The 17528-nt window shown below is 35.1% G+C and overlaps 1 protein-coding gene across 1 annotated transcript in view; it reads left to right on the top strand.

Annotated features, from left to right (window-relative positions):
• The first annotated feature begins 1630 nt into the window (after nucleotides 1-1630).
• COL5A2 (collagen type V alpha 2 chain) overlaps nucleotides 1631-17528 on the top strand; it is a 145324-nt gene continuing 129426 nt past the window's right edge. Inside the window, exons 1-2 of the mRNA XM_056111963.1 lie at nucleotides 1631-1840; nucleotides 1958-2060. Coding sequence (XP_055967938.1) covers nucleotides 1631-1840; nucleotides 1958-2060 — 313 coding nt within the window. The remainder of the gene's footprint in view (nucleotides 1841-1957; nucleotides 2061-17528) is intronic.

The raw sequence follows: 17528 nt of genomic DNA, 5'->3' as shown, positions 1-17528 counted from the left end.
TAGGTAAAGTAGAAAATTCTGTAGCTTATGTTGATCTAAATTTCTATAGATTTCAAATCATGTAGTTTTTTAAAAAAAATTTTATTGAATCACCATGAGATCGAACATTACAAAGCTGTCCATGATTGGTTTTAGTCATACAATGTTTAAATAACCATCCCTCCACTAGTGTAATTTCCCAGCATCAATTCAATGTCCTCAGTTTCTCTTCCCCCTCCGAATCACCCCCCACTGCCTCCCCACCTGCCTCTATGATAGGCACCTCTGTTCTCTCTCTCTCCTTCTCCACCCTCTCTCATTTTAGGAACTATGGCTTTCAATGTAGATGCTGAAAGATTATCATGTATATCCTCTTACCTATTTTAACACTCAGTTCTTGTCCAGAGTGATAATTTTCAACTATTGTTGTCACACTGGACCCTCCAGTATCTTAACTACTCTCCACTTCCCCACCCCTGACACTTGTGGTATCAAATTATCAAATTACACAGTTTTCAAGGAGATTATGTAGAACACTCCGAGGCCATTCAGATCTTGGCAAGAATGAGTGGCACAAAATTAATAGACCTTGTCCACATTCTCGTGTGTGTGTGTGTGTGTGTGTGTGTGTGTGTGTGTGTGTGTGTGTGAGTCATACCTAGTAACACCAGTACTCACTCCTGGCTCTGTGCTCAGGAACTCAGGGGTCTGTAAGGGCTGTAAGGAGTGCTGGGGACTGAACTGGAGTCAGCCATGTGCAAGGCAAGTGCCTTCTCTACCATCTTTTCTTTCTCCTCATAGATATTATTCTTAAGTGGCAGTGCACTGGGGACCATCACATTGTCTGAAAAGCTGGTTTGGAGATAATAACACTCATCATTTACTTTTATGTAGCTCTTTGCAATTTCTAACCTAGTTAATAATATATTGCTCATTTTAGTGTCTCTAAACCCTGTACATGGGACAGGGCAAAGCCCTTTTCTGAAATAAGAAAATTGGAGTGCACAGAGACTTGGTGTTTACAAAATTGATGAGTGGCAGAGTTGATGTTTTAACCTTTTGCATCCAGATGCCATCCCATTCTTTATATTTGTTTACTAGACTTTTTCTACAACATAAAACCCCTTGGGTCAAGAGGGGTCTGCAGTTGTGAACTCCTAAACAAGAGACAGAGATAAGAGCATTTATATTCTTAACCATGAAGCATCACAAATGTATTTGTCTAAAACCATTTCTTTAGTTAGATTATACCTGATCACAATTTTAGTAGTCTCTTTCCAAGGTCTAGTAAAAGAAGCAAGATATGGGATGGAGATAATATTTCTTCTTTTGTGAAAACAAAGGGTTAAAAGTGATCCTTTGAAAGCATGAGATAGACAAGAGAGCCCTAAATTCTCTAAATGCCAAAAACTAGGCTAAAAGGCTTCATTTCCTCCCTAACTTTTTTTTTTCAGCTTATAGGGAAAAAGTTAAGAAGTGTGTGTGTGTGTGTGTGTGTGTGTGTGTGTGTGTGTGTGTGTCTGGGGGAGGGAGAAGACAAGGGGAGGGAGAACAAGACTCTTCTCTCATGCTTTCTTAAAAATAAAAAGGAAAGAGAAATAAGCGTTTGTTTCTGTGATTAAGCCTCATTTATGTTTAAAACACAGACGAAATGGGGACAGTTCAAGGCACAGAGCCTCGTGTTCTGATTTGGTTGTTTACCATCAATCAGACGGTTGCTTGGCAGACACTGGATGGTTATGAGCCCGAACAAGCTGAAAAGGGGCAGGAAAAGAAGTGGAGGCAGCATTCTTCCTATTTAAAGCTGCATGGCTTGAAAAAAGTTTTCACAGAGTGTGCTGGAGCTGGTGCTGAAAAAGGGGTTTGCAGAGGCTGCCCTAGGGCTGGTGCTGAAAGAAGAGCCCGCAGCTGACTTCATGGTGCTACAATTCCCTTAGAATCTACTTCTCACTCCCTGGAGGACCCACATGTCTAATATTTAGACATAATGGCAAACTGGGTAGAAGCAGGACCTCTCCTCATTCTTACTGTTTTATTAGGGCAATTTGTCTCAATAAAAGCCCAGGAAGAAGGCGAGGACGGTGAGTTTGCCGTTTGCTTTGCTTGTGGTGTTTATTGCACGGTTTGGGAAATAGGCGGAATGTTAAGCCTCAGCAATAGCATGAAAAGGAGGTTCTGGTTTGAAGTTAAGAAAGAGGCTGACAGATTTGCACCTGGGAAATGGCTTGGAAGACAATCGGGGCTGTTGGTAAATCCGGAGCTTCTATCTTGCTGTTGGAGAGAGAATACCACTGAATGTTTCTGAGAAAGTTCTAGGCTAAGTCTTTTTGCCTGCATGAAGAGAGTGGGAGGTTTAAAAGTAAAGAAGAGTACTTGTAACAGAGCAATAAAGAGACTTTCAGTTAGAGGAGTTCTCTTCTGTGGGCTGGAGTTTTCAGAGTAGGGAAAAGTCGCAGCAGAAGCTGGCTAGGGTGGAGTCTTTTTTGTACTGAACTTTGCTGCTTCATAAAATTCTTTGTTTAGAAAAACCTCTGCAGCCATTCTGTTCACTGATTTTTCTTTGTCTTCAGCTTCTTATTCTTTCTCCTTCAAGGCTTTTTACTTCTTTCCGGTTTTCATTTGTGATTCGAAAATCACTTTGCTTACTGAGAGAGAGACAGTCTCGTTTGTTTCTCCATGAGAGGCTGATACAAGCCAGATTTCTGAAACAGTGATATTTTCCCACCCTACTGACTTGATTATTAGGACAGCAGCAGTTCTCAGTTGGACGGTGGAAGGCTGGAAATCGGCATGCCTTATATAATTTATTTTATCATGGAGTGTTTCTATGGGTATTATCCTTTAAAAACAACTCTCTCTCTCTCTCTCTCTCTCTCTCTCTCTCTCTCACACACACACACACACACACACACACACACACACACTCAGATCCATTTTGCCTGGTACTGAAAATTTCTCCTATTCAATCTGCCTGTTAGGGTTGAATTATATGGAAAAATGAAGCAAAAAATGCCTGAATCCCATAGATATAAGATATTTAATTGGATTCCACTAATGAGTAACTCTTTACTCTTCAGGGCTGAAATTTTAAATACTACCACATATTCTTTTACAAAAGACCATTAAAGATTTTGATAAAAATTCAGCATCGAGCTCATACTTCTAAAAAAGCATGTTATTAAACTTTTCTGTTACTGTATTTTTGTATGTATTGTATATACGTGAAAACAGTGCACACACATGTATTTCAGTACCTACATCTGCTTATTCTTGCTCTAAAGATGTTTGTAAAGTTAATCTAGAGACCTAAGTCCTGAAACACTTCTAGAGAGTGAAAATGAGAGTCTGGGATAAATATCCAACAATCCGACCATAGTCCCATAGAGGGGGCACTTTCTAAAATCTTGGAATTTTTAATGTTACTTTTTAATTGGTAATTGTTTTTTAAAATGTAAAAATTTATTTATAAGATTGTAAAAAGCATACATTTTTGAAGGGTAGAGGAGATAATTGAAATAGAAGTAAAAATCAGAAAACAAATATTAAAATTGAGATGGAAATGTATAATAAAAGGAACAATTGATTCTCTTCCACTATCAAGAGAGCCCAACAACTTTAAAATATAATACAATTTTATCTTTCAATATAATTTTAAATAATTTTTATAAACATAGGAATAACATATGCCTAAAGAAATGTATGTTTCATAAGATTTGTAGAATGGATTATATATTAAAATACTTTTCTAAATACTTATAGATTTTCTGCATGTGTTTCTAGAAAAAAACAGGTTTTAATATTTCTTAGTACTAATTTTATGTCAGGAATATGATGCTTAGTACAAAAATCCCACAGTTACTTACTAAATCCTCTCCACCTCCCCAAACCCAAAGTAACATCCCAGAAATCAGAATTATAAACATCAGATATAATAGAAAAGGAGCTGTACACATTGTACACACACTGTAAAAAGAAAATTTCTCTGTCGTTACTCAATCTTAGAGAATAGATACAACAAAAATACAGTAATGAAAGATCTTATTTAAAAATATAGGAGAGAATTACAAAATCTACTTTATTAAGACATTTGTAATTTGTAATATACATATTTTTACTTGCATTGTATTGCACATGTGCTTGGAAATATTTTATTTTCCCTGTGGAGACTCTTTAGAAGCTTAGTAAAACTATCAGGCTTTTGAAATGCCATGTGATTTTTTTCTTTAGGGAAGACCTTAGGTAAATGTTAAAACTAAAGAAATATCTAGTATCTAATATCTTGTAAAACAAGTATTTTTTTCAGTCTTAGCTATAAGTAATTTTTGGAGTAATATATGGACTTTGTACACAAATATATCACCTTGTAAACGTAGAAAACTGTACTTACTTGTGAGTACATATATGCATATTTTTTAAAAGTCTTCAAGTTATATTTTATTTTGAATGTTATTATTGGAAATATCAAACATAAACTTGGTGCTTGCTTGATAGAAACACAAATGAGATAAAAGCATAAAAGTAAAACTAGAGCTTCTGTAACCAAATAATAACTACTTCAAATCAAATTTTAAGAATGGAATTCACTTTAAAAAATTTCTAAAAACTGAAATAAGGTATTGGAATTGTTCTAATTTTAATAGACACTATTTCAAAATAAAAATTAGTATTAAGATCACAAAATCAGTTCTTTATGAGTTTTTCTGGTGTTTTTTTGGTGGAAAATGCTTTGAAAAGTTCATTCTGTTCTTTTCCTCAGAGAAAATACTATTGCATTTACGGTCACATATACATTCTTAAATAAAGGTCTACATAAATTCTTGTCATTGGAATCAAACTTCCACATTAAATGAAACTTTAAAAATAAACTTTCATATGAGCTATTGGTTTCAGCAACCATAGACTAATGGAGAGAAAAAAAAAAGGTGCAGAAATGTATCTTTTTATTTCCAGAGACTTTTGGCAATACTTTTCAGAGACCAGGAAGATAATATAAGAGAATAAAGCACTTATTCATCAATAGAAGATGGGTGATGAGTCTGTGGAGAACTGAAGATGTGTATCTGCTTTAAGACATTTAAAATTAACTTTTTTTCCAGAAAACATCATATAAGCAAATTCAATATATTTGTGTTTCAAATTTGGCTCATGTGCTATATATACATTGAAATCTTTTTATACCTCTATGCTGATATCCTGGACCTGTGCCAACTTCCGATTACTCAAAAATGAGGTCATAGTCTTTTTCTCTGTCATTCTCTTTTGCATTTTAATTATATTCTATCTGCATTTTCTTATCATTTAAAATAGAAACATAAAAAAGTATGTCAGCAGTGGGTAGTGCTTGGATGGAATCTTCTAAAGGAGATAGAGAATGGGGATACATAACATAAGGTACTTGTTCATCTAAATAATAAATTATTTTGATTCATTCCAATTAAAATAGATACTGCAGATCATGTAAGATATACAAGTTATCTTTTAAAATGGATATTTTCTAGCCTTTGTAGCATAGAACAGTATATAGTTTATACACCAAAAGATGTTTTATTTACTTATTTAACTTATTTAGATAAGTAGTGAAAGACTTGTAAATGGATTCTATAAGGTCATCAGAAGGTCATCAGAGATGCTATCTTTTTCTATATCTCTACTTTCATACCATAGGGTATATGACATTGTTTGTACTCTTTGACATTGTAGTCTAATATGCCTGCTGTAATCCCAACCATTACATACAGTTTCCAAGCATCTGGAGAGAATGGAAGGTAAAGCACAGCGGGTAGGGCGTTTGCCTTACAAGCGGACAACATGGCCGACCCGAGTTTGATTCCTCCGCCCCTCTCGGAGAGCCCGGCAAGCTACCGAGAGTATTCGATATGCCAAACACAGTAACAACAAAGTCTCCAATGGAGACGTTACTGGGCCCGCTCGAGCAAATCGACGATCAACGGGAGGGCCTTTTTATTGAGCCTTCAGATCATTTCCATTTACTTGTAGTCATATGGTCACAAATATAAAGGATTCTAGAAAATCTTTTTCTGGGTGATACTGGCAATTTACTCTTTAAATGGAGTTCTATTGTGAAGGATATAAATGGGGAAATGAGTTTTAGAAAGCGACTGTAGTCTTAACACAGTGATCACAAAAAATCACTTTCAGTGGAATAGATCTTCCTGATACAAAGATAGAATATAGGTGAATGGTCAGATCACCCTGGTTCTTGCTGGCTTCTGAAGAGATGAAGATGCCAAGCACACTAAATGGAACTCAGTTTTCAATTCCTTTGCTTTCTTATATTCTTCAGCTAAATTAGAAGTTACTGTAATTTTTATTCACATTAAATGAGATTTTATTTTGAAATCTATTTCTATTTCTATATGTAAGTTGTTAAATGGTCATATAATAGTGAGTTCTTTATCTTGACAAAAAAGGTCTATACTGATGATGAGACTTGAGGTTAGTTGATGAGTCATCCACAGATCAACACAGATCAGTGTTGAGCTAGCTGCATAATCACCTGCAGAACTTGTTGCCAAGAGACACCTCTTTTCAAATATCTTGATGTGCTAGGTTTGGGTGGGGTTGATTCCAATTTATGTGATCCTAATTCCTCCTGTGAACTATTGTATTAGCTTCTCCCTAACATTCTTTTGATCTTAATGTGGAACAGTTGGCTTCTCTTCAAAACTACACACTGTGACCTAGGTAATTACTCGTTATTCTAACTATTACTTTCACTTTTTTGGTTGCTTAATTAAAGTCTATAGATAAACCATTGCAGGTTCATCATTTCTGAAAAATATAACCTAAAACCTAAACCTCTTTTGTGGATTTGGATTAAAGGGTATATAGTATTCAGATATATTTCTATATTGATGTATATACATATATATACACATAACACACACACACACACACACATATATATATATATATATACTTTCTTTTATTCCATGTTCTTCAGAATTTAACAACTACCACAGTAGACTTAAATTATTGTGATGATCATTGTAGGAATGCGTATAATGCCAGATATGAGGCAAAAATGGAAAGAGAAATCTTTGTTTTGAGGATCTAAAGTACAGAAAATTGGAGTCATGCTTATTTGTGCCCATAGAATGAAATCTACAATTTTTAAAATTTGAATGGTTTGTTTCTGAAGGCTAATTCACATGTAGTTATTTGGATTTGTGTGGTATTCATAAAATACTTAGTTAATTTTTACTTGTTTTTTGTTGTGAAACCACATTTGAAATATTTGAAAACTCTTTTTTTGGTGTCTGTGTGGTAGGGCACACATGCTGGTGGTCAGAGCTTATTCTTGACTCTGTGCTCAGGGATCACTCCTGGCAGTGTTGGAAGGACCGTAAGCAATGCTGGAAATTGAACCTGAGTTGATTGTGTGCAAGTGTTTTATCCACTGTGCTATCTCCAAAATGTTTGAAAAAATTTTTAAGTATATTAATTAATTTTTAATGATTGGTAAATTTGGGATAGTGTTCAAGTTTATTTAAAACAGAATAGAATTTTCAGAAAATATACTAACAATTCACTTTTCTTATAAAATTTGTCATGTAAATTTAATAGTTTTAAAATCCAAGGTTCATGTAAATCTGAAGTTGCTATACCTAACAGATAAAATAATATCTTTATACTTGAAAATTTTACAGGATCTAGACTACCCTATTTATGGAGGTCATATTGGCTGCCAAAGTATTTTTATTTTAATTATATTTTACTGATATGCTTAAAATCTAGCTCTTCAAAATAAAAGTGATTGTACACTTTATAAATATATTCTCTAAGGGAAACTGTCAGGAAAGTCAGGGTAAAGCAATTTTTTTTCTTCCTATATATTGTCTTCTATAGAGGATGGTAATTTACTATTAATTAATTAATAAAATTTTGTTCCTATCATTTTCTGGTATAATGTACAAATTTGTAAAATATTTCTATGCTTTAAAAAAATTTGAATATGGGAAAGAGGGTTTCCACTTTTTTTTTCTTTTGGAATCTTTAACCAGAATTTTAAATTCACTTTCAAGCTGATAGCAAACACAGAAACAACTATTTCAATGAAAATATACGGTGTAGTATAAGCAATATAGGTACTATGGCCTTTAGACTTTAAAAGGCAAGGTAAGCCCTAGTTGATTCCATCACTGGGAGAATACTTAGATTTTGGTTCTTACTTTGCTATTGAGGGGTGTTAAAACATGTCAGGAATCCTCTGTCCTCACCAAGACTTTGGTCTTCTTTAATCTTGGAAAATTATCACTCTATTAATATGGTGAATTTTCTTAGAAGTATTATTTGGTAATTTTAGATCAAGTTAATTCACTTAAATGAAACATTTTGAAAAGTATATTATAGTCTGATTTTATTCTTCACAGAAACAACCCTTAATTATATATTTTTGTGTTTAAGTTTTTTAATTAGTTTGGAAGAATCTTCTGGATTTATTCATCTGTATTGTTTGTTCCCTTTCTTCTAGGGGAAATTGCTCCCATCAATCATGCCTCTGCCTTCCCCCTTCCCAACCCCCCAGCAAATTCAAATACTCTCTTTCTATGAACATCTTCTCTTTTACCCTATAAACAAGTTCTGTTCTCCCCCATGTCTTTTTATTTTAGCTCAACTGACTTAAAGAGCAGTAGAGTTTTCTGTGACTGTTTCCTGCTCTCATTCAGCCCACTTCACTCAGACTTTTGTTCCTTCTACTCCACTTACAATAGTCCAGTAGACTGAGAACTGAAATGTGTGATGTCCAGTGCAACCCTTTCAAATGTTCTATGCTGCCTATTGTTTGTGACACCATTAAGTAATTCAGATGAATAGCTACTCTCTGGAGTTAGTCCCTCTACTTACTGACCTTTCCTTGTTAGCGTCACCTTTGGATCCCTTTAGTGATTTGTTTTCTCACCATTTAGTTTATTTGTTCTCTCTGGATATTCTTTTCCTAGATCAATTAAACATCTTATATCCAGGGTTTTCTTAATAACTAAAACCTTCAATGATCAAATTTCTTTCTCCAGTCTTGACTTACTATATGAATTACAGATATATTTATCCAACTGCCCATTGGTTACTCAATAATATTTAATATTTAATGAATCTTAAACTATGCTCATTATCTTCATTTCAAGACTGGATTATCTTTTTTATGTAATCTTTATATGGATTAATAGCAATAGCATCCTACCTTGTCATTCTTGAAAAATTCTAATCACTGTTTTCTTTGCTATTTGTCTGCTAAATATTTCTTAAATATCCCTTTTTTCCATACAAATGCCTGAGAGTTATAAATTCTCAGATTATGACAATGATGTCTAAATTTCTTTCACTGCTTCCCTGTGGCCACTTCATACCTCATGTATATGGGTTCCCTCTAGTGTATCTGTGACATGAAATTAAAATATGACTATGTTATTGCCTTCATTAAAATTTCTAGGGATTTTCATTATTTGAAGAAATAATAATGTTCAGTATTCATGGCTTGACATATAAGACATTCCATGATCTGGCATATTTCTAAAGTTTTAGTCACATTAACTTAGTCTTAGTTATTCTATACCAGAAAGTATGAAGCAACGTGCTTCCTACCAAGCATGCATAAATTTACATATACACTTATCTTCTTTTATGAACTAAAATAGTTTTATTTGTAAATACAAATGAGAGAGACAAAAGAACCATTCTATATAAAAAGAAAGAAATTATACACCTCAAGCATTGTGCAGGTATTTAATTCAGAATAAAATGCACCACTCTTCCTTTTTTTGATTTCTACAATGGGAGGACAGTGCAGTGCTACTTTGTAGATTCAATTCCATACCATGAAGTTATGTATGAAATACATAACAGTTACTGTGGCATGCAATAAGTTATTTTATGTGTATATGCCAATTGAGTGTTATATTTGAAAATATGAGCAATATGTTCTTCATGTATGAAGGAATCGAATTCAGGTTCAGATTTTGAAACATATGCTTGCATATTTAAATTTTTTAAATTTAATTTTTATAAGGTTGTTTTTAATAATTTATTACAGTCAATATTACAACACCAATCCCACTACCGTTACACCTTACCCACAACCATTATTTCAAATTATTCCAACTATCACCCAAGTTTCCCCAATAGGAGACCCTAAATAATTCATTTTGTATTGCTTGTTATAAATAATTCTCTAAAAAGTGATCAAAAGAGTGATCACTTAGAAGTGTGTGAAGATTGTGTATCTCACCCTGGAGCCATTGAGCACTTGTATAAGAGATGACTAACATGTTTTTATAGGTTGAGCCTTGTGTGTTAATTTTTTAAAATTGAGATTTGTTGCTTTCAACCTTATATTCTATCCAATGTGTGCTACTCTTGGTATATCAGTGGTACAGAGTATAAGATGTCACTCCAGAAATCCTAAAATTTTAAATAAGGTGATATAGCTGTACTTAAATTTTTAACTAGGTGGTGGTGACTTTGGGGTCAGAAGCATTTCTGCAGCTTGTTGATATTTTCTGAGATTTATTTGTGAGTCTCTAGATCATGGCCGGTTAATGAGCTTATATAGCACCAGAGGCAGTTTGTGGGAGTGAGTGACTGCCAGACTCCCAGAAGAACAAAGAGTTGGGGGAAGTTGACTATCCCTGACTCCTTGTTAGCCTGGAGATTTTGGTCACAAAACCCACAACCTGAGTTTTTCAGCAGATTCATTTTATGGATGAAGCTCATCTAAGCCTGTGGAGATCAGCAGTGAGCGTGGAAACAATAGGATTCTGGAAGTTTTCAGCAGTCAGGACTCTGTTAGGGGTGGGGTGGGGTGACTCACCCCCCCCCTCTTTGGGCTCTGAATATGAGGTTCAGCCTGGTGCAGGGTCTGGAGGTAGCTTTGTGGCTTATTGACATTAGATTTATCTATAAAATCAGAATAATATGTTATTTGAAAAGTACTATTATGGCTGTCATGTATATAAAATACTAAATGATAGTATGGCTCTCAGCAAATGTTTGGAACAATCAAACGATACCATATATTATTACACTATTAGTTAATAATTGGCAAAATAAATGATTATTGAATGATTATAATAAAATGCTAATTGTTAGGAAGTATTTAATCAACGTTTTCTCTCTCAAAGATAAGAAAGTCCAATATACAAACTAAAATTCAAATTTTAACTACTATTCTATTATTTATTTTACACTACATTTATATATATATGCCTTTAATAAGTTCTTTAAGAGCATTTAGGAAATTTTTATTCTTCAAATACAAGAAATTATTGATTTTTCAGTTTATAGTTTCACTTTGGAAAAAAAAGAAAGTGAAAACACAGCTCTCTCTGTTGAAGGCTTTATAATGAACAAGTGACTTGAAGCAATTTTGCTCCTGTCCTGTTTTTTACCCCAAACATATTATTTATTCTTAATGTGAGCAAGTGAAGCACAATCTATTTCATGCCTCAGTGTTACCTCTTGCTTACCTACTAACCCAGACTGTCCCCGAGTTTATTTTTCTGAAAATATGATAGTGATAAAAATCTCTATTAAAAATTGTAAGCTTAATTTTCTAAACTGCCTTGTTCTGTGTTGCATTTGGAAGTAGAAGACTTGCTTCACTGCACAAAGATTTACAAGGCAACTCTCAGAAGTGCTTGAATACACCAGAGGGAGTGACCATCTTTTCTCAGACTTTCCAGCTGTATCTTCATTTTCCAGAGACTCCTGGTTTGTTTACTTCCAGAGGGGTGTGTGTGTGTGTGTGTGTGTGTGTGTGTGTGTGTGTGTGTGTGTATGTGTGTGTGTGTTTGACTCCACGAAGCAGAAACTGGTACTGCACGTGATTCTTACATACTGTTACTTTACTTTATTGCACTTTCATTTTTAGTTTTAAAAAAATAAACAAAATGATGTCTTAAATGGGAGAAAGAAGGGGAGAAGCAATGACTACTAGACAGCTGAGACAAAATCACAGTGTTTGAAATGGCAAAAAGGTTTTTCATGTATCTCATAATTTCCCTTTGAGCTAGACCTGTGTTTAAATCATGATTAATCACAAATCTGCTTAGAAAAATAAGAACTAGAAACTCCCCTGCAAATCAAACTTCTTTAATATTAGGATACTTTTAATTGAATTTAGTGATTCATTTATTCATTTAATTTTATAATTTCATTTTAATACAAAAATTTTGCACTTGTTTTCATTTTGGGTTTAGGTGGAGCTGTTAAAGGAGTGAAATGGTTCTCAACTTATAAAGCATCTTTTACTTTATGAATGTTTTCTAATGTCAGGATGGGTGTATTTGAGAGATTGCATACAACTCCACGTGAGTGGTTAATGAAGAATAAAAAGCTGACTCAGTCTCTATTAACTCAAGAAGGGAACAGGGACAAAGAACAACTGGCAATGAGTCAATTGATGAATAAGGTCCCGATTCTCCCCTCAAATTCCTTATCTTGTGGTGGAGTCTTCATGTATTCACTTGTGAAATATAAAAAAATGCATATTACTTTACTATTTCATAGATTCAAAATAAGCATCATAATACCTATGGGTAGTTCTGGGTTAGTTATTAAGGCATAAATATGGGTAGTGTTGTTATTTTAGCATACATTATAATGACCAATTACATAAATACAGAATGGATGTTTTCTATTAGGTTAATGATAAAGTTAATAATATGGAAGAATCTAAGACTTCATTGAATCGGAAGTAAGCAAAGTCTGTACTTTTTCTAATGTTTGAGACCTTAACATTAGAAAGGCAAATACTCTGCCTATGTAAGTACCTAGAAACCTATCAAAGCCCTCAACTAGGAAAACACAAGAATAGACGCTTTGACTTAAGGATAAACACAATGGATGTTAAAACAAAGCATGATTTTTCTAATATTACTGGACTGTAGTCTCACTCCAAGTAAAAATGTAGCTTACTGGCAAAGGATGGAATCTACTATTATTACCTTCCCCCTACTCATTTCTCCTCAGGAAGCATGTTTCAAAATCAAAGTTAATCTCTAAGGGCCTGTTTGTAATGGTTATTCCATTTCCCTCGGTCAGAAGGTGACTTTGAGCTAGAAGTTTCAACTGGTGACAAATATCCACAGCAATCTGAGTCAAATGTTTAGACCAAGGTTCCATCATCCCTCTGGCCTGTTGTTTTTTGGTGTATTTTAAGACTCTGTACTTGTGCAGAAGGAAACATGCAGTTAAATAGATGAAGGCCTCAACTAAATAGACTGTTTCTTTTGTGAATGAATTGTTGAAATAATTTTAAAGAAAAGCTTCTAAATTAAAACTGACCAGGACACAGGAAATCTGTACTCTAATTGCAGTTCTATCATGAACAGACTTGGTGATTTTGTGGAAGTGACTTAAGTGTTGTAGACCTCAGTTTCTTTCATGAAACCTGTGATATCTTATCTAGGGCCATTTTTATTTTATTCTTTCTCTTTTTGTTCTGAAAGTATAAACACACACACTGTCTTCCCGTTGTTCATCAATTTGCTTGAGGGGGCCCAGTAAGGTCTCCATTTTGAGACTTGTTTTACTGTGTTTGGCATATTGAATACATCACGGGTAGCTTGCCAGGGTTTGCCGTGTAGGCAAGATACTCTCGGTAGCTTGCCGGGCTCTCCAAGAGGGACGGAGGAATCAAACCCGGTTTTGGCCTGGCCAGCCACATGCAAGGCAAATGCCCTACCTCTGTGCTATTGCTCCAGCCCTTCTGAAAGTATATGGCTATAGAATACATACATTATATCACATGGACTTGGTTTGTAAACAAATACTCTGGATACCATTATGTATAATTTAAGACTTAGGTATACATAATCTATGTGTATAATATGTTATAATTTAATATTAAGATTTGAAGTTTTGATCTGGGCTTCTAGTTAATTTCCCTAACTGTGGCTTATTTAATAAACACAGTTCCTAATTTCTAACTATAAAATAATCTGGCCTTCATCTGATTCATCTGTCAAAGTTTTTTGCAACTTTATTCCTTTTCTCCCCCTACCCTCCAACTCTCCCCCTCCTCCCCTTCCCGCCCCCAACCATTCTCCTTCCACAGAAAACTTTGAAGGATTCTTTGGAAACTTAGAAAGATACTTTGGATCAGAAAGGTAAAATATGTTTTCTTGTGGCCTATAGTTTGTAGAGTGTGATGACCTTTCCCTCCAAGCCAAGACCATAGCATACTCTTGGCTCTGATTGCATCAAAGACAGAATCTTAAATTACAGCCCTCAGGCCCTCTCTTGACAGTACCAGTCAGTGGATATTGTACTGTGGAGATTTTCTCCATATCTACTCACATTTTCCTTCAGTTCCATACTAAAACACATACTGATGATGTCTCTCTGCCATTTTCTGTAGAGGTAATATATGTTCATTGCATGCTTCTCAAGTATGCAAGTTCACTTTCACTCCTTGGGCAGATTAATGAGTTTCCTGAAAAATAACTGGAATGTGATCATTTGTTATATCATAAAAACTAGTTCTCCCTCCATTCTTTGAAGCTTGTTCTCTAGTCTGTACTGATGCACATTCTTTCTTTTAAATGTTGCTTTCATGAAAATAAAGCTCTTTTTTTCTATTTAGTGTTACAAACCAACACTCCCCCCTAAAAAACAACCCATATTAAGTAATTTTACTCTATTTTTGTTGCTGCTATGAAAAGAATATTATTTTAAAAATTAATCTTGCCACAAAATTTGAAAGATTTCAGATTAATTTTTAATTTTATAGTTAGAAAAATATGTAGAATATGTCCTTGCACTATTACAGGCAGCAGACTCAGTGTGCTCTGAATATTTTGGAGGATTGGGGCTTTGCCAGATTGAGCAACATGCCTTCCTAGAATCTCCCCTTATAGCTGATTGATTTGTTTTTGTAGTGGAAATACTGCTTCTTTGTCCCATTGACCTGTTAAACTACTGCTAGTCTTTTAAACCTTACTGGCAAAAGGGAAGGTGTCAGGAAGGAAGGAGAAGGGAGAAGAAAAGGAGGCACAGAATGATGGGGAAGTAAAAAAAAAGGGAAAGAAAATAAGTAGCTTTTACCTACTGAGATTTTAGGATTATTATCCATGTCTTTGGTGTTTTGATTTTTGTCCTGAGACTTTCTGTTTCTCTGCAGCAATGTTTGGGAGATACATATGTGTTCAGTCTGAATATTTGAAAGGATCAAGATATTCCATTGGTATTTCTTTCTTATTTGTGTTTTTTTTTGCCTCACCTTTCAGTGCTCAGACTTATTCTGTATCTGTGCTTAGGGACGATTTCCAGTGGTGCTTGAAGAACTGTATTAACATGCTGGAAATTGTACCCAGGTTACCCATATGTGCAAAGCTAGTGCCTTACTTGTTTAATATATCTCTGAACTTCCATTGATGTAGCTTAATGCCATTGTTAAAAGCTTTAATTGGATCTGGGAAAAGTGCAAGTGCTAAGACATTTTCCTTGCAATGCAGCAAACTCAGTTTCAATTGTTGGCATTGCATATGGTTCGTTAAAGTACCATCTAATCATCTGACAGGGAAAAATAAAATCTAGGACCAAACCATATAGTTGGTCCTTGTGGTTCATATTGTGACAAGTAGTCTGAGGATGCATGGCAGGCACTTGAAGGCATCTCCGCCCATACTACCTGAGGGTAGAAGATAGGGGAGGGAGGTCAGGAAAGGACTGAAGTGGGGAAACAGCTAAATAGAGTTTACTTCCTGCATGTGTTCCTTTAGTTATTTTTACCTGTGCACCATCAGGGCCCAGCAAGCTACGGAGAGTACCTCGCACGCATGGTAAAGCCTGGCAAGCTCCCCATGACGTATTCGATATGCCAAACACAGTAACAACAAGTCTCACAATGGAGATGTTACTGGGCCCTCTTGAACAACTTGATGAACAATGGGGAGGACAGTGCTACAGTGCTACCATCATTGCCTTAATACACCAAAATCCTTGATATCATAATAATCTGATGTGAAGTCACTTCCAAATATTTTTTACTTTCCCTTTACATCTTTTTCTCTTTTTATCTACACTACACTTCTCCTTTCTATAAGATATTAGTAAGGCCTTTCCTGCAAGCTAAGTTTTTTTTTCATCTCACTTATTTGCATTTTCTATTGATATCTTTGTTAAATCATGTGCTCTTTGAGAATAAAGAGCACTTCTTATACTCATAAATGCAGATATAGGTACAGAGTTATACATATAGTAGGCACTCGATATATGTTTGTTTGTGGTCAATAATTCCAGCAAAATTTAATCTTTGAGGTTTCAAAATCAAGTGACTTCTCTTCATTAATCATCATATTATTCCCTAATTATAACTCTTGATATGTCTTAGGTTTTTATATATAGTCATGGCACTGTAACTCTGTCCTCCCTTTGTTTATTGGTTTTGCTCGAGCGGGCACCAGTAACGTCTCCATTGTGAGACTTGTTGTTACTGTTTTTGGCATATTGAACACGCCACAGGTAGCTTGCCAGGCTCTGCCGTGCAGGCAGGATACTCTCAGTAGCTTGCCAGGCTCTCTGAGAGGGACAGAGGAATCAAACCCGGTCGGCTGCATGCAAGGCAAATGCCCTACTTGCTGTATTATCATTGGTCCAGCCAAAAATGAAATCAGTGTTGTGTGGTAAATCACTGTCACTGTCTTCCCGTTGTTCATTGATTTGCTCGAGCAGGCCCAGTAACATCTCCATTGGAGACTTTGTTGTTACTGTGTTTGGCATATCGAATACATCACGGGGAGCTTGCCAGGCTCTGCCGTGAGGGCGAGATACTCTCAGTAGCTTGCCGGGCTCTCCGAGAGGGGCAGAGGAATTGAACTCGGGTCGGCCATGTTGGCTGCATGCAAGGCAAACGCCCTACCACTGTGCTATCGCTCCAGCCCTATGTGGTAAATAGCCCGTGAGAAATACTGCTGGGTCCAAGTAGCACCATATTTCTAGGCCTGAAAACTACCTTTGGAATAACACAGCCTGGCCTAGAATCATCGGAAATTGTCTCAGGGTCCTCTGAGTATTTTTTAAGAGCTCCTCCACAATATAGAATCAGCTTTTATTTTTTATCTTATCTGCTTTTTTAAAAATTACCTGTTTAATTTATAGTGACTTTAATCAGGTTATAAGGATACAAAGTTGATTTACATACTATCCTGTTTAATAAGCAGCTTAAGAATACTAAATTATGAAATAAAATGATCAATTAATATGATTTAAAAGAATGTTGGAGTTACCTACATGCCTGTGAAAGTAAGTATTGGATTTCTGGTGGAAACATATCCAAAATTTGAATAATGGGACTGGAAAGATAATGTATTGGGTAGGAAGTTTGCCTTGCCCCACATCCTACCTGGTTGTGATCTCCAGCATTGGTTAATATATACTTAGAGACCAGGGACCAAATCTGTGATAGGAAATTATAAGGAAAAATATAAATAATTGTTATAGAACTTTTTATTGTTTTCATGCATGGGAGTTAGTGATTAACATTAATATCTGAGGAAATGACACAATACAACTTTTAATTTACCCGGAAG

This window comes from Sorex fumeus, unplaced genomic scaffold (assembly GCF_029834395.1).
Source record: "Sorex fumeus unplaced genomic scaffold, SorFum_2.1 ptg000014l, whole genome shotgun sequence".
Taxonomy (NCBI): domain Eukaryota; kingdom Metazoa; phylum Chordata; class Mammalia; order Eulipotyphla; family Soricidae; genus Sorex; species Sorex fumeus.
The sequence above is the reverse complement of the archived record's forward strand: the minus strand, read 5'-3'. Positions and strand labels throughout refer to the sequence as shown.